A 17734-nucleotide genomic window follows, 5' to 3' on the forward strand; every position below is an offset into this window, starting at 1 on the left:
TGATTAGAGGGAAGTATTTCTGTCACCTTAAATAAATTCTCTCTGTTCTCATCCTGGTTCACAATAATCTCTATACTTTTTTTTTTTTTTTTTTACCTCATGGCATCATTCAGGAGCAGAGCACTGTTTTTTTTAATAAAACTGTAGAAAACATCACAACAAACAGAAGTGCCTTCAAACGTTGACCTTTACATCCTGTCAAGCAAGCTTAATATTTTTCCAATTTCTTCAGAATTTCTTGTGTGTGTGTGTGTGTGTGTGTGTGTGTGTGTGTGTGTGTGTGTGCTCTCCTGTAACAAGTATAACAAGTCCTGACATATAACACAGAGCTATTGAAAGGCAAGAATTGAGCTTTCTTTAGTACAACTCAGAATGGTGCCACCATCAGCAAGAGCCAGAGCACAGAAAGAATGTGACAGAAAAAGATTTGAAGTGTTATACATGAAGTTTTGCCAGTCTTTCACCAAACTTTCTCAGTGCTAAAAACAGTAGACTCGCATAGGAGGTTTTTAGGACAGTGAATTGCAGAAGAATGTTTTTTCAGCCTATTGGGATCAAGCTATTCTTTTTCAGTGACAGGGTGCCAGCACTCGTGCTGACGCACATTTCTACTATCCACTGAAAAAAAAAAAAAAAAAAAAAAAAGTGTTTCTGGGCTGGGAAAACTTGCTCTGTACTGGCCTCCTAAACCTGTTAGTACTGACCCAGAAGCTGGAGTAAAAAATCTTCAAAGTGCAGTTTTCAGAACAGCTGAGCTCTACTGATAATTGCAAAAAAGAGTGTGAATTATTACATTACTTGTTTGGAGATGCAACAGCAAAATAGACAATATTGTGAAAATGTATGCTTTACTCAGTGTTATTTATTTGAGCTGTTGTATTAAAGCAATCATGCTGTTGGTAAATTTCCTGTTATGAATTTGTATTCATTTTTTTTTATATAAAACAACCGGTCATTACATCAAAGGCAGCTTGTGATGGCATAAAGCTGAATAAAAGTGCTTTTAGTAAAAAACATGAGCTTGGTTCTGCAAGAGTTTTACGCATCGTTTCGGATGACAAGGAGTAAAAGTGATCTGAAATCTGTCCCTCCGTTAATTGTGTGTGTGGGTTTCCCTATGCTTTCTCCATCACAGGACAACTACGGCTCTCAGTGTGTGTCCCAGCCTCCCACCCCGTCCCCTCTGTCCCCCAGCCCAGCTAGTCTGTCCTCTTATCAGGGGGACGACAGTGATAGCATTAGCAGCCCTGCCTGGCCAAAAAACCCCAGCAGCCCTGTAAGTGCCTCATGCCATCTTCTCTTTATATTCCTGCTTTTTTTTCTTCTTCTGTGGTTTGATGGTGTGAGCTGTTTTGACCTCAGATATGATGAATGAGAAATGGCTACCAGAAGATTTGTTCTCCTCTCCCCAGTTTCTTTTCAGCAATATCCAGTGCCGGGGAAGCTATTTTAAAACTGCTCATAGTAAGAATTTCAACGACAGTGCAGCTAGTACTTTTAGTTAAAAAATAATAATACAAATAAAAAAGAAGTTAGCTACACTTCAAGCTGTCGCAAAGAGAAGTTGTGCTTTCAGATTATCCATCAGCGCTTTCTCACCCTAAATCAATGCAATCATCTGCTTGTTTACTAGCAGTCATAGACATGATACCATCGACCGATAGCATACATCATACATGCAGTGTTCAACAAACATCAATACTCATGCCTGATTAAAAAAGTGTATCAGTTTCAGTGCAATCTGCAGTGTAACTTTACTTGCTAGGAAGGTGTCAGAATGTGACATGTTGAGTAATGTGGATAACACAACACTCTTAGGACAAAGAATGATGGGCTCATTGTATGCGTGCGGGGTGTGTCGGTGGTGATTACTCTCTTCTGTACCCATCCACTCTAGAAGCACAGCTCGGGGAACATGACAAACGAGAAGATAACACGGCTGTATGACTTGGGCTGTGAGCCGGAGAGGAGGGCATGGGTGGATCGCTACATCGCCTTCATGGAGGAGAGGGGCACACCTGTCCTAAACCTGCCTTCAGTGGGGAAGAAGCCACTGGACCTGTGCCGCCTCTACCTCTGTGTTAGAGAAATCGGAGGCTTGGCTATGGTGAGTGAAGTCCGGAAAGCTCTTTTGGGTTTTGTGAGAGTACTACTGAGTGATCATGCTGGGGTTTTAAAGGAACAGAACTTTGAAATGCATGTTAAAGAATGGTGAAACCTCTCATATGCGTCATTATATCTGCTTCAACCATCAATCACAGACATCACAGAGAATGCATTGCACCTGCGGATGGTGTTATTTTTTTTTGCACATGCTCTCTGCATTGTTTTAGCACCCTTTTGTTTACCACCAGCATTGTGTGGGCGGTAATAGCACAATGGTAATTATGTCTGGCTAACATCGATGATGTTCGTGAATCCTCCGCATTCTATAATGGGCCACATTTACAAAGGAAAGAGCTATGTTTAAGCAAAAAAAACAATTACAATGAATTTATTTTAAGATGCAAATAGCACCTAGTTAAGTCAAACTGCTGGTGGCACATGAATCACTCACAGGGTTAGATGGCAGAACTGCTTATGAGTTGATTGCATCTTGAATGGTTTTGATTGAAAATCTCTCCTGGAACAGGTAAATAAGAACAAGAAATGGAGAGAGCTGTCCACCCACCTGAATGTGGGGACATCCAGCAGCTCTGCCAGTTCCCTCAAGAAGCAGTACATCCAATACCTGTTCGCCTATGAGTGCAAGGTGGAGCGCGGAGAGGAACCCCCACCTGATGTGTTCACTGTGGCAGAGAGCAAGAAGCAGCCGCAGCAGGCCAAGATCCAGCCGCCCTCACCTGGTGAAGAACTTTACAGTATTGCTATGGAGCGAAACAACTGTTAAGGCCTGTTCACAACAAGGACGGTAACAATAAAGAGAACAACAACGATATAGTTCCAAAAATCGTTCTCAATATTAAAGAAAAGAGTCCACACCACAGCTATAACGATAAACGCACAGAGAAACAATATCATTGGAATCACTTTCAGAATGATTTTTTCTGGCTGATGAACGATAAAAACATCGACACCCAATCAGAATCAATCCTGCTATAACAAGCTCGAGAATTTAAAGCGGCAGACGAGCGTGCATGTTGTATGTAGTATGATCATATGTATGTTAGCTGGTGTTGGATGCTAACATAGTTATCGTTCTTGGTGTGAACGGGCCTTTAGACTTTGGAAAGAAGGCGTATATCCATTAAATCACTGTTAACTAGGCTTCATGGGCTAATAAAGCCCAAGAATTCATGGTTTAGAGTGATTTTAAAGGAGCTAAGGGGTGTTTTTTAGGCTAGACACTGAGCAGAGCTAAAAGCCCCTTAGTTGCTCCAAAATCACTGTAAAAGGTTTAGCAGGTTAATTGCTTTAAGAAAAATCTTTATATCTGGCAAAGTTTCATAAAATAAACACACAGCACAAAAAAATATATTAATGAATAACATGGAATTAGGTCGCAGGTGTGTTTATGGAGTATTTCACAAAGGCTTTCACAAATGGATCATAATCAAGGACCAGAACTATGTGTTTTATAATGAAGTTTTTCTTGAAATCAACTTTATTTTAGCTTTATTATTGAACTTTGACAATCCTTTTTAACGTAATACATCAGATTGCATGGTTATTGAGGATAATTGTTCGATTCTTACTGTTACGGAGAACGAAACAAGGAAAACAATCCCATAGACTTGAGCTGTTTCCTAGAGAACAGAAGTTCCCCAGTCATTGAAAATGTGAACATATCAGGAAATTTGACATTTTCAATGCCTTGAAAGTTAGGCTAATAATTCCAAAGTCATGGACATTTCTGTTTCTTGGTATTTTCAGAGCTAAAATTATCATTTAGGTAATAATCATGATAATAATCTTGTAATAATCATGCAAGCTTATTATAAGCAACCACCCTAGCAGCAAGGTGGCAAAATTCGCATGGCCAGAAATTTTTTAAAATTCTTTCGGAATTCTGTTTTATTCTCAATGAAATGTAATAGTGATGTTCTGGAGTATAATTGTTTCATGCAATTCTTCGATTTCTATGTGGCTCTGGTCTGCCTGCCTTAGAAGCTATAAATATCTGATTGAGTCGATCGAGTCAAACTGAGACGGACGAGGGAAGGGGTGAGAAAGAGAGCTGTCAGGTTGCTGGCTTAAGGATTCCCGTCCTCCCTCTTCCTAAGGCTAATGACTGATGATGTCACGGGAAAAGGGAGAGAGAGCTGTCAAACAGCAGGGGAGGAATTCCCTCCGAGAAGATTAATGGGGGAGGAGTGTGGGATAAAAACAAAAGTGACCTCAGCCTGACCCCTCGCTCAGTGCAGACCAGTGAGCCAGCACTTTTTTCCCCCCCTCTCTCTCTCTCTCTCTCTCTCTCTCTCTCTCCTACCGCCCTCTCCGACTCTCAAAATATGCATAAGGTCATTGTCGGTCACACAGACTGGAAGTGTTACAGCACAGCACCATGTATTGTTTACTTTCAGTGCTGAAAGACGATTTCGTGGCTGGAAGCAGATCAAGGACATGTAAAGCAGACACTCTTTCATTCCCTCGTTCTTTAATTCTGCCCTGATTCTTTTTGTTCCCCGCGCTGAAATCTTTTGAAGTACCTTTTACTGCTCTGAGCTGTGGTGGAAAATGCTAATTGGTTTTATTACTTTGCATCAATTGAGCCGTAGAAATTTCTGACGTTATTAGGATGGTGTCCTTTTATGCCATTGCATTTCTATGGAAATTAATAACTTGTTATTGGATTATGGAAACGCAGTCTGGGGATTGTATGATTTTGGTTTCTTTCCCTTGAGCTTGGAAGAAGTGATTAGGACATTGTCATCTGCTTGTAAATTTATAAAATACCATTTAAGCAGAATCAGAATATTATTTTAAAAAAAGGGGGTATTTTAAAATATTACACAAGCTGTTTTATATTTTTTAATGAGGCTTTTATATTTTGATTCAGGAATTGCAAAGCAGTTAAAAAATATTTTCAGTGCATCTCAATTTATTATTCAATAAAAAAATTTAAAAAAAAAATGTTAAAAATTTATTGCATTGCAAATTTAACAAAGCATCGAAATGCTAAATATTTTTTTCCAAGCCTTACTTTTCACTCACATTTTTATGCATTTAATAATTCCTTCGTATAATGTACTTTGTTTCTGCTCTGTCCAACAGCAAACTCGGGCTCTCTTCAAGGGCCACAGACTCCTCAATCTACAGGCAGCAGCACTATGACAGAGATGCCAGGAGACCTAAAGCCACCAACACCAGCTACCACACCCCACGGACAAGTGACCCCTCAGCCAAGTGGCAGGTGGGCTGAATTGTTGCATTATGTTTTAATGTCTATTATTCATGTATATGTGTCTTTGTATTGATTTGTTGTCCTTGTTTTTATACCACATCTTTAGAAACAGTGGTGTTAGTGTGCAAGATCCGTTCTCTGAAAGCAGTGACCCAGCCTTTCAAAAGCGAGGCCCCATGCATGGAGGAGGCAGTGGAGATGCCAGCTCTAGAATGCAGTTTGACACCAGTAAGGATCCCTATGGAGCTGCTAGGAAAGGTGCGTTCCTATTACAATTACCACTTATGGGGCTGGTTTCACGTTTCATCTGTCTGCTCACTGCTGCCTCCATGTGTCTTCCTTTTTTAAGAGCCGCATATTCATTATTTTATTGGACACTGCTGCCATCTAGTGTCTGCAGGTTAAAGCCAGCATGAAATTAAAATTGGCCTAGTTTACTTTTTAATCTGTACTACTATAAAATACTGATACATTTTATGTATTAGTGAATTAATTTCATGCCTCCAGCCCTTTTTCTTTTACTATTTGTAATGAAGCCATGAAAATAGTAGTTTAGCTTCATTTTTCCATTTGTGTTAGAATCATTTTTATTTCAGTTTACAAAAAAGTTTTTTTTTATAACAATATTAACACATCTACAAACTGGGATAAAGGTCTAGCTCCATTCTGTTATGGAACAACCTCTTTTCACAATCTACAAAATACCCAGTGGATAAAACTTTTGTCCTACATTTTTATCTCATTGAATGTTCTGTTTCAAAGAATATTCAGACATTGGAAATATGTTGTTTTTAGTTTTCCACATTTTTTATGTATTTTTCTTGCAGTTTAAACTGTTAATTTGTTTTCAGGTGGCTCTGAGCCCTTTATGCCAGGGCAGATGCCAGGCAGTGGCATGCAGGAGATGTATCCACGTGGACCGCCCTCAGGCATGGGTATGGGCCCACGACCCCAGTACTCCTATAACACTGGTTTTGAGAGGAGGTAAGTCAGAACATCTTAAAGTCCGTTTATTACCTGGATAAAAGCAGTACAGAAATGAAAATCGGCATGTCAACCACTATTTAATGTTTATGTTCACAGGCCAGAGCATGTCATGGGTCCAGAGGGGGGAATTGGCCCCTCTGGAAATCAGAACAACATGGTGCTTTCCAACAGTGATCCCAGCATGTTCTCAGGCAGTAGATACGCCTCTCATCAGAGGTAAGAAATGACTGCTGTTGTCTAGTGTATGAGAATGTATTTGGTGTGTAGAGCTATAGTATAGTAGTATTTTCTGTTTTACTGTAGACATGGACATGACGGCTATGGGCAGCAGTACCCTCACAGTATGCCATATGGTGCACATGGGATGTATGCCCAACAGCAGGTCAGACATCAAATGTGATCAAATTTCATCCCTCTTTGTGTTTGTGATAACATTCTATTTCATTGTGGTAAATATTTGTGATTACTGCACTATTTTAACTTTATTTACTTTTGCAGGGTTATAAGCGGCCTGGGGAAGGGATGTATGGCCCTCCTGCTAAGCGCCATGAGAGTGAAGCCTATGGTATGCAGTACGGTGGCCAGCAGCCTGACATGTATAGCCAATATGGTTACCCAGAGCGTAGGCCCATGCAAGGCCCATTCCCCTATCAATATGGACGCGATCGCATGCAGCCAGGTGGGCAGGGACCTCCTCAGCACAGCATGATGAGTGGTGGACCACCCCCATCCTCCAATTCCAGCGGTGGTCCTCAGGGGAACATGTGGCACACCAGGCATGACATGAGTTACCCTTACCCTGGCCGGCAGGGTCATGGGGCCCCCTACCCCTCCATGAGCCGTGGAGATGATCCAGAAGTCAGGGCCAGTCAGGACAGTCAGTGGCCTGGTCAGCGTCAATCCCCCTACCCACCACACTCTTCGTCCTCCGCTAGCTCCATGCCCCCCATGGCAAGCCGGCAACCACCTTCTTCCTACCAGTCTCCTCCAGCAATGCCAAACCATATCTCTCGAGTCCCAAGCCCCGCACCATTCCCTCGGTCTGTGGGTGGCTCTATGTCACCCAATAAAGCTCATATGATGGCCTCTATGAAGCAGATGCAAAAGCCAGGTGGCCCAAGCTCTCAAAGTGGTGGTCTTCCTGGGCAAGGCTTCCCAGCAATCCATCGGGAGGTCACTTACCCATTAGACTCCGTGGAGGGAACGCAGCCTCAGCTTAAACCCCACCGAAGGTTAACATCCAAAGAAATCGGTAAAAAGTTATCTTCCGGTAATAAACAACTTCTAAATGGTATGGTTATGACAAGGTTCTAACTGTGCTCATGTATCTTAGGCACACCAGAGGCATGGCGTGTAATGATGTCCCTGAAGTCTGGTTTGCTTGCTGAGAGCACATGGGCCCTGGACACAATAAACATCTTGCTATATGATGACAACACAGTTTCTTCCTTTGGCCTATCTCAGGTAAATGTGTACCAGGCACAAATGGGTTGTAAGGCTTGGGTTTCAGAGGGCAGGAAATGATGGCAAAGTCTTACATGCTTTTGAAATTTTGTGGTCATATTTTAATAGCAGTTTCTGATAAATTATTGGTGTATATACTTTGATAATGAATGTATCGGGTTTTGTGTCTTTTTCTTGTCTAGTTGCCCGGTTTCTTGGAGCTCGTTGTTGAATATTTCAGAAGGTGCTTAATAGAGATCTTCGGGATCCTTGAGGAATATGAAATCGGAACAGTGGGTCAGAAAACTCTTCTTGGTCCATGTTCGGAACCCACAGAAAAAGAGCAACCTTCCAATCAAGACCTTAAAAGCCAATCCAATAAAGATCAGGTGGAGAGATTAGATGTGGAGCCTGAGAAACCTCAGCCAAGCAGCTCAGCAGCAGAACTTAATATGGAGAAAAGGGAAGACTCTGCAGAAGGTAAGGCCGACGAAAAGAACACTGGTAAAGAACCATGTCCTCCAGTGGAGCCTAGACCCAAGCAAGCCAGTAAGTATGACAAACTCCCAGTGAAAGTTGAGGAGAGAGAGGCTGTGGCTGATTGTGTGGAGGATCGATCAGAACTGCTAGGCCTGGCTGGGGAGTTCACCAGTGGGCTCCTGCATTGGAAAGCAGGTGGAGGGGACTCTACTGCCCACATCCAGACCCATCTCGAGAGACGTAGGGAAGAAGAACAGAAGCCTTCAGAGAATCAGGAAGGTGTACAGGCTCTTAGTAAAGAAACAGTTGAAGAAGAGCACGGGAGGGAAAAGGAACTGAAAAGAGAACTTCCAGGGCCCTCAGAGGAAAACTTGACAGCCACTGTGGATGACATGCTAAGTTCTCGTCCAGGGTCCCTATCAGAGGGTGAAACTCAGACATTCCCCTTCCGCAACAGAGAGAAACAGAGCACCATTACTTTGCTGGAAGATGAGCCCCGATGCTGGGATGAAGCACCTCTTTCGATCGCCGAGGGCTGGCAGGATGAGTTGGCCAAGCGCTGCATGTGTGTGTCCAATATCATTCGTGGACTCTCCTTTGTCCCGGGCAATGACAGCGAATTGGCTCGGCACCCAGGTTTAGTGCTCATTCTTGGAAAACTTGTGCTTCTGCACCATGAGCACCCTAAAAGAAAAAGGATGCCCCCTACCTACCAGCGAGAGGAAGAGCGAGGACTGGCTTGCAGCAAGGACGAATGGTGGTGGGACTGCCTTGGTGCCTTGCGTGAGAACACCTTGGTCACCCTTGCCAACATTTCAGGACAGCTAGACCTGTCTATCTATCCAGAAAGTATCTGCCTTCCAATTCTGGACGGGCTTCTCCACTGGATGGTGTGCCCTTCAGCAGAGGCCCAGGACCCCTTTTGCACGGCAAATGGCTTCTCCTCGCTCACACCACAGAGGCTGGTGCTGGAGTGTCTGTGCAAACTGAGCATTCAAGACTCTAATGTTGACCTTCTACTGGCCACGCCTCCTTTTAGCCGACAGGAGCGCCTCTTTGCCACATTAGTGCGGCACGTTGGTGAACGAAAGAGTCAGGTGTGCCGCGAGATGGCAGTAGCCATTCTCTCCAATCTTGCACAGGGTGACCCAACAGCTGCCCGATCCGTTGCCCTGCAGAAGGGCAGTGTGGGAGCCTTGATAAATTTCCTAGAGGACAGTGTTGCCATGGCACAGTATCAGCAGAGCCCTCACAGTCTCTTGCACATGGCACACCCCACCCAACCCGAGCCGCCCAGCATCAACATGATGTGCCGAGCCGCCAAAGCCCTGCTGGCCATGGCCCAAGTGGAGGAGAACAGGCCTGAGTTTGTGCTCTACGAGAGCAGGCTTCTTGATATCTCGCTGTCCTCCGTGCTGAACTCTGGTGTGGCAGCCATCCTGTGTGAGGTACTGTTTAAGCTCGGTCGCTCGTGACAGGCACAAAGGAGCGGGAGCCTAGAGTGCCATCATGGGAACGTATGGCAGAGCTGAGCCACAGAGATCACACAGAACTGTCGGTGTTATATTTTTATTTAAGGAACAGAACAAACAAAAATCGTTTTTACATACAAATGAATATATAGAGAATATATATAGCTCCTCTGCCCATTTCCCAGATTTCATTTTGGATTTTTAAATGATTTTAATACAGATATTTAATACTTGGTCTTTGTTTTTTGTTTTCTATTCTTTTTTTATTTGTTTCATGTGTATCTTCTTTCATTTGTTTTAACCAAAGTTGGCATCTGATACCGTTAGTTTTTAGAGTATTTTGCTCTCAGAATGTTCTTAATTGTTTTGATGCGTTTGTTTTCTTGTGGGACTTTGTTTATTTGGGGAATGCAGATTTATTTAAATTGTGAGACATGTTGTAGATAGAATTTCTCTTGCAATGTGTTGCGATAAAAGAACAAAAAACTAAAAAAAAAAAATGATTTTAAGACATACATGTATACAGCTCTGAAAAAAAGCATTGTGCAATAGATTTAGCTGGCTCAGAGGGGAGATGATGAAATGTGAATGACCACAGGCAATGTTCTGATCTGACCACCAGTATTGCACTGTTTCACCACACCAGTATCTGAGGGTCAAGCGAGTGTTGGTTCTAAACTGACTTGCTTCCATATTAGTGCAGCCACAGAGGGTCCCTCTCTCTGACGGCGAACTCAAAGTGCTTCGGTTACCCCTCTTCTCTATTCTATATCCACGGGTCGATTTGTATATAGGAACTGTACATTAAATGGGCCCCCTTTTTTTTTTCTCCAAGAGATGTGGTATTATACAAAGTGAGTAGTTTATGCTACATGCTATTGACATTTTGCAAATAAATATTAAGTCATTGTTCTTCAGGTGAGGAGAGTCTTGAAACATGTAAGGGGCCGTTCACACAGGATGGGTTCTTGCATTTGATCTGCGCTATATTATTTAATTGTTGGTCACATGTGCACATGCCCAACAGACAAATTTTGGTGGTTGTGATGCACCTTGCAGTTTCTGCTGTCTTTCAAGATGCTGTTGAAGTTGAAATGCATATTTTGAAACGCTGCACAGCAAAAAAAAAAATATATATATATATAAAAATGTCGGTTTTACAACAGTGGTCCATTCAGATGAATTTGGGTGCTAAAAAAGCATCTCCAGTGGATCGAGCATGTATATTAGCAACTGTATACAGGAACGCATAAACGCACCTTTTCCGTTGCATCCCGCTGTTTTTAATGCAATGCAATTTGTCCTGTGTGAATGCCCCCCAAAGACCTTCCTATAATGGAGTTCTGTGTGACAGAGATAGCAGTGGCTCCCTCTAATGGCCTTAGATTTTGGAATTACAGGCTAACTTAAAGACGTCTGATGGAATAAATGTAATTCAATGTGAAAGTTACCCCAAAATGACTTAACGATTTTAACAAAAAAAAAAATGTACAACTCTTTATGTAAGCTCTTTTTGCTCCATATGATTTGATGACCATTGTTTATTCAGTATAAAGTCTTTATACATGTTCAACATGTTAAAAGTAAATGTACATGAAATTTGGTCGAGCACTGTGAACGTTGTTTTTCAGTGTTGTGTTATTTTTTTCATGTCAGAGTGCCCCGAAAAAATTACCTAACCATGTATATCCTCAATATTGTAATATTTACAAAGCAAAAAACTGAGTTTCCTGGCAGTTAAGGTTTGATGGGTATGTTTTTTTTTTGTCTACCCCCAGTGCTCTGTGCTGCTTCTGTCACATCCACAGTTTAATCAGATTACTGTACATGACTCTAAATGCACAGAAAACACTCACAATGACGCACACTGAGGCAAGGCTGTCATTCTGTAGCTTTTCTTCAGTCACTGCAGGGCACATGTCTTCGTCTTCTGTCCTTTTTTTTTTTTTTTTTTTTCCTTTTTTTTTTTTTTTTTAAGTTAACTGCTTTTCAGGGACAGCTTTAAAACAACTTGCGCAGAGCATTACAAGATGCTTTTATTAGACCTTGTCATCACATGATGCCACTTTTGTGACACAGTGGCTGCTTTAGTTCGATATTTAATGTATAAACACCACCAGACAAAGGGCAGTAATATTATTTGCTAGGCCCACACAAATGTGCCAAAAGTATGGTTACCAAAAAAAAGCTAGTAAGATAGTACAGTATGTACAAACATAAAACTTCCACACTTGTGACTGCAAGAGCAGAGTCAAAGTCTTGTGGCTCAGGCTGTGAGAAATCCAGTGTGGCACCAGAAACTGAGACAAAGAACCACACTGAATTGTCCAGGCCTTCATCGAGGCATTTTCCAGTGCTGTGACCTCAAACTTGGTACTGGATTGAAAATTGGCTGATTGAATCAACTGGTTGCCTCACACTTGACCAGGCTGACCATCTGATAAACAATCTTTCCCGGCAGTCAGTTAAGGCGGTGCATTCTTGATAATAGACCGTAATTGTTTCTCATTTTGACTTGAAGATGGAATTCCAATCAAATGGAGCAGAATTCTCTTCATTTTTGGGCACGGAGGGGAAAATGGACTGCATTTTCTGGCGAAATTCCTTCAGCTGCAATAGAGAAATGATTTATATCAAACAGTAGTTGCAGATTATAGTGAGAAGTAGGTGAAAGTGGGCACATGGCATTTAAAAGCATCACTTTAAGCAGGTACGCACGCTGTGGACGCCTAGAGCCTTCCAAATGGTGAAGCTCAGGAGACCAACTCCACACCAGGCGTAAAGGGAACCCCATCCCAACGCCCGCAACGCTAATGACGCACCGCTTTCTGGCACCGCAGCGGTTCCTATTACACCCTGAGCACATCAAGAGAAAGAGAGGGTCATTTACTGCAGATATTGTGCTAAAGTATTCTGTTCAGTATGCTTAGACTTAAATAAGCTACAAATGTGTATTACTAAATACTACTTTGGGTCGAGTGAGACCCCGTTCAGAACCCATTTTACTTCTGTAGTCTGATGCATTACAAAGTGAAACAGGAAAACACAAGGAAGGAGCTTGATTTGATCTATCAGGCTTTAATTAGATCATGGAAATTGAGAATTAATTGATTCATATCAACATCCGAACAGGAAGTCATTTCAAAGGAAAAACACATTGCTTTGTTTTGGAAAAAGATTACAAAACATTTTTTTCTCTTTGCAGTAACAGACACTGATTACATTTTCACAACCAAAGCAGCATTAAAATGTGCATTTAAAAAGTAAATGGGGTCAATTTTGATTTCACAAAACCCCATTTGTTCTCAGATTTCAAGAGTAAAAAGCCTCAAACAACTACAACCATAATATTCCTCCTCCAAAAAAAATTATTGTTCAGAGAAAAAAAATAAAATACAGTTGCATTGGTGTACAAGTATAATATACAGGTATGTATTTAATTATTTTATTCAGAAATAATGTAAAATACAGGTAAACAAAACTTTTACAAATATTATAAACACTATAAATGTATATTAGCTCTACAACAAATAATTAAAATGCAACTGTATTCAGAACAGATATAAAAATATAGTTTAAGTATAAAACAAACATAATTCTGGGATTCATTATAAACAGTATTACTTATAAATGCCAGACACTGACAAATGTAAAGAGAATCAAACTACTAAACTACAAACTAATCAAACTACTAAACTACAAACTAATCAAACTACTAAAAGTAGCACCAGGTTTCAGAAGAAAAAAAAAAAAAAAAAATTTCCATTAACGTAATGTATTTATAAATTGCACAAAATAAGATCCAAAACATAGTTTATTATGGAAATAAAGAGGGTCCATTTCGATTCCATGTTGACTTTAGCAACTAAGTAGTTTGTGTACGCAAGTCTCAAACAGATGCAGCCATGCCGCTAATGACATTAACTGGTTTAATGTGATTTAGTGTTTTTAGTGCTCTACATATTAGATTTGCTGTTATTAGAGCTTACACTGTAGCAGCCATCGAGGAACATGCTCTAAAAACGGTAATAATACAAACTTGACAGCTAAAGATAATGATATAATCATTATAACCATTATAAACATTTAAATAAATTATTTATACATTTTGTACTGATTTATATATATGGTGTTTTTTATCATAAAAAAAAAAAATAATAAAAAAAAAAAATAATAATAAAAAAAAAAATAATAATAATAAAAAAAAATAATAATAATAATAAAAGAGTAGTACTTCCCAAGGCAAAACTGCCACCCCAATGATATGATGCTACTCTGCCCACCCTTAAATTTGTACATTTGTATGATATATATGTATGATATATATATGATAGTCCCTCCATCAGTGTAAGATTATGGGAGCTTTCTGTTTGCCTGGCAAAATCTGCAAGTCTAATAACAAGCCACACATTTTGAGGTCTCATCCATGTGCATTTCACAAACACTGGGATAAGCTGATACTGTGTTATACTGATACTGTGATTCTGCCCTGAGAGGACATAAGTCTAGTCAAGTGATTTGTCATTAAAGGAACTGGGCAAGACATATGACCCGCCGCGTCACTGACCTCATATTGGATTTAGCCACTTAAAAAGCATTTTTGGCAAGACACGTGTTTACTGATGTGGCCTAAAAATATCAGAACAAAAGAGGCCACTGTTCATCTCTGAGTTTATGTTCAAAATAAGTTCGATGTCAGCATTTAGGTGTCTAATTCTGTGACGTTAGCAGACATGAGCCAACCATGCTCTACTGATTAGATCAATACCAGAACAGAAAACAGCTTCCAAGAATGAAGAAAGAGATTTCTGTAAGAGGAGGAGCACTATGATGCCACATTTTCTCTCTATATATTATATATATACAGTAGTCAACATTTGAAGTGGATCAAAACCTTTCATCAAAGCTGTCCTAAAACCAAAATACGTTCTTGTCTTAGGACAACTTTGATTAACTTTTTTGTATACTACTGTATATTTTCAGAATATATATATATATATATATATATATATATATATATATATATATATATATATATATATATATATATATATATATATATATATATATATATATATATATATAATATTATTATTATAATTAATTTTTTTTGACAAATATTGCTATTGCATTTTGAACTGAGACAAGATAAACATCTAATATTTTGCTCACATTCTGAACTTAGATCACAGTTTTCTTTGCATTCTTATTATTGCAGATAATAATATAATAATAATAATTAAAATGTTTAACTGAAATGTTGCGTTGACCATTACTGTTAATAATAAGAATCATTTTTATTCTACTTAATTGTGACAGTCACAGTCGAGATATATTTAACTGTCGATTATAGTTGATAATAATAATATAATAAAATAATATAATAAAATAATAATAATGATAGGATTTTTTTTTACTCCACTTAACTGTGACAAGGTCACTTTTTTAGAACACTGTTAAGTTTAATATTTTTTGTTGATAATAACATGCTTAATAATTATAGGATTTTTTTCTTTATTGTTAATTAAAAAAAAATTACATTTTTTTTTGGTAACACTTTATAAGGTTCTTTATTTAACTACTTTAGTTAAAGTGACCTAAGCATGAATAATACAGCATTTATTAATCTTAGTTAATGTTAATTTCAGCATTTACTAATGCATTATTAAAAAAAAAAAAGTGCTTGATTACATTAGTAAAAGCACTGTGAATTAACACGAATGACTGTATTTGTGAATGAATGAATTTCATTAACTAACATTAACAAATACTGTAATAATTGAACTAATCATTGTTTCATCATGTTAGTTAATACATTAACTACATTAACTAAAGGAACTTTATTGTAAAGGTTACCCATTTTTCATTTACACTTTTTTGGAACACTATCAAGTTATTCTTGGGAAAAAATAAAATAAATAATAATAATAAAAGAAACTATTTTACAACAGAAATATATTTCTGTTACGATTTCTTCGCTTTTTTTAATGTCGAAAAGCTAAAGGAAGACCTGATTTCGAGTGTGTAGTTGATGCACAAAACCAAATGTTAGTACTGTACTGCAGAGAATCTTGATACCTTATTAAACCAGTCAGGACTCTTCTTCTTAGCCATGGCGAGGGTGGATCCGAACCCTGCGATCATACCCGCTGTGGCTACAGTAGGGAGGAAAAACACCCCCCTGAATAAAGAACAATAAACAGTTACACACCGAGGTGAACATTTCAAAGAAACATTCAAAGTGTGAACATGCTCTCGATAACAGGACAACACTGTCTGCTTCTACAGCAGTCTGGACAATAATATATCACTGACAAACGTGAAAAGCCACTGGATTAAACACAGAAGGAATTATGTACTACAATTGCAGTACAATATTTAGTGAAATACTCTGAGGCATTATTTACTAACATTTTGGGTTTGTTGGCAGAGAGTGCAAACACAGCAGGGGACCACTAATTCTTACTGATAATGTACTGTATAAAAAGGTTTGAGGATATTAATCGATGGTATGTGCTTCTGTGATTCATTATTCATTTTAAAACCAAAATGAATTGCTGAATGATGAACTACACTACAGTGATCCTGGCAAGACAGAGAGAAAAAAAAAAAAAAAAAAAATAGTTCGGCGGTGAGGCCCACTCCCGGGACTTATAATATCATATATAATATCAGCCTGGAGAGAAGATGAATGGGGAAAAAACAAGACATCTGAAAAATTGGGTGGTCAATGTATTTCATAATAGTAACATCAAAAAATTAACTAAACATTTGAGCAAAAAAAAGGCACTGATTTTTTTTTTTACCTAGAATTTATAGGTTAGAATTTGCCATAATATAAAGAATATAACATTCTAAGAATTTATTTATGAAATAAATGCTGATAATACAATTCCCTCATAAATGCAATGTAAAAATGCAAATAGTTTGAATATTTCTGTTATTAGCAACAACAACACTAACAATTATAATTTCAATTTCAGAAAAAAATTTATACAACTTTTTTTTTTACTTTATTTAGTTTTCTTATACAACATAAACTAGATCAAAAAGCGTGGTCCAAGAAAGAACAACACTAGTACAGTACAGACTGGTAAGTAAACAGAAAAGTATTAATTTTCGAGGATAAATATCTCTCGACACATTAGATGTAAAATGTAAAACCGATCAAAAGATCACAATGATTACATCTTGAAGGCATACAGAAAAATAACAAATAAATATATAAATAAAATAAAATAGAAATGTTGAATTCGTTACCAATTTCCAGAACATATGTAATTTGTGACTTTAGCACTGCTGTCCGGTGAGTTGTTGACTCACATGACATTTAACATTTAGATCGAAGATTCTGCTTTAATGTGCGATTAATCAGATCATTTAACCAAAGAAGAGATGTCATTCATATTCATAAAGCTTGTGCAGATTCATACCCATGGGCGCATATGCTATCGAAGTACATCAAACCTTTAATCAGGTGAGATTTGTCCTCGGTGTCACTCGCGCTCGCCTGCTCCACTGACATCTTGATCGGGTCCGACTCACACAGACGTCCGGCGGAAACACGACAGGCGGAACCTTTCAAATCGCTCAAAGAAATCGAGGATTTGATGGACAGCGGTTCACTGGACACAGCGCGCGTGCTGTGATATCCTTACTCTATAATTGAGACTCGATTACAAGAATAAAATCCCCATTAAATTCAAATAATGGCGGAGTAACAATAAGTTGTGCGGATGTTACCGTTCTGTTTCTATATGTACTGTGTTTTTCGTCATGATAAAACCTCTTTAAACTCATAATAACGCGAAATGATATGAAACTAGACATGTGTCGGAAAGTAAGAGGAGGACTGAGATTCCGCCGATCAGACCGGATGTGTTTTAAAGCGGACTGAGCCGCCTAGCTAGACAGCATTCACAGACTGCGAGAGAACGACGATTCTTAATATTCAGTATTGTCTTTTTGAATGTTCATGTTGTTATATTTTATTGTCATAATAATATGT

General features: G+C 39.0%; 2 protein-coding genes across 2 annotated transcripts in view; one reads left to right on the forward strand and one right to left on the reverse strand.

Annotated features, from left to right (window-relative positions):
- Nucleotides 1-10638, forward strand: part of LOC122144691 (AT-rich interactive domain-containing protein 1B-like) — a 50646-nt gene extending 40008 nt beyond the window's left edge. Inside the window, 11 exon segments of the mRNA XM_042755825.1 lie at nucleotides 1136-1276; nucleotides 1898-2107; nucleotides 2633-2846; nucleotides 5215-5353; nucleotides 5451-5602; nucleotides 6196-6328; nucleotides 6428-6547; nucleotides 6635-6713; nucleotides 6830-7583; nucleotides 7665-7795; nucleotides 7978-10638. Coding sequence (XP_042611759.1) covers nucleotides 1136-1276; nucleotides 1898-2107; nucleotides 2633-2846; nucleotides 5215-5353; nucleotides 5451-5602; nucleotides 6196-6328; nucleotides 6428-6547; nucleotides 6635-6713; nucleotides 6830-7583; nucleotides 7665-7795; nucleotides 7978-9729 — 3825 coding nt within the window. The 3' untranslated portion in view covers nucleotides 9730-10638.
- A 1104-nt stretch (nucleotides 10639-11742) lies between these two features.
- LOC109112682 (transmembrane protein 242) lies at nucleotides 11743-17682 on the reverse strand. The gene is made up of 4 exons (XM_042755826.1): nucleotides 17187-17682; nucleotides 15805-15907; nucleotides 12445-12582; nucleotides 11743-12336 (listed from the first exon to the last, which is right to left on the reverse strand). Exons 1-4 carry the CDS (start codon nucleotides 17249-17251, stop codon nucleotides 12232-12234), a joined length of 411 nt encoding a protein of 136 aa, XP_042611760.1. The 5' UTR covers nucleotides 17252-17682; the 3' UTR covers nucleotides 11743-12231.
- Between the last annotated feature and the right edge of the window lie 52 nt (nucleotides 17683-17734).

This window comes from Cyprinus carpio, unplaced genomic scaffold, assembly GCF_018340385.1.
Source record: "Cyprinus carpio isolate SPL01 unplaced genomic scaffold, ASM1834038v1 S000006751, whole genome shotgun sequence".
NCBI classification, from domain to species: domain Eukaryota; kingdom Metazoa; phylum Chordata; class Actinopteri; order Cypriniformes; family Cyprinidae; genus Cyprinus; species Cyprinus carpio.

Bases quoted from the DNA above. Each gene is read 5' to 3' on its own strand.
- LOC109112682 (XM_042755826.1), bottom strand. From the start codon at position 17,251: ATGTCAGTGGAGCAGGCGAGCGCGAGTGACACCGAGGACAAATCTCAC. The intron at 15,908-17,186 runs GTACTTCGATAG...TTCTTTATTCAG, and splicing joins CACCTGATTAAAGGTTTGAT to GGGGGTGTTTTTCCTCCCTA. The intron at 12,337-12,444 runs GTGCGTACCTGC...TCTCTATTGCAG, and splicing joins AGGCTCTAGGCGTCCACAGC to CTGAAGGAATTTCGCCAGAA.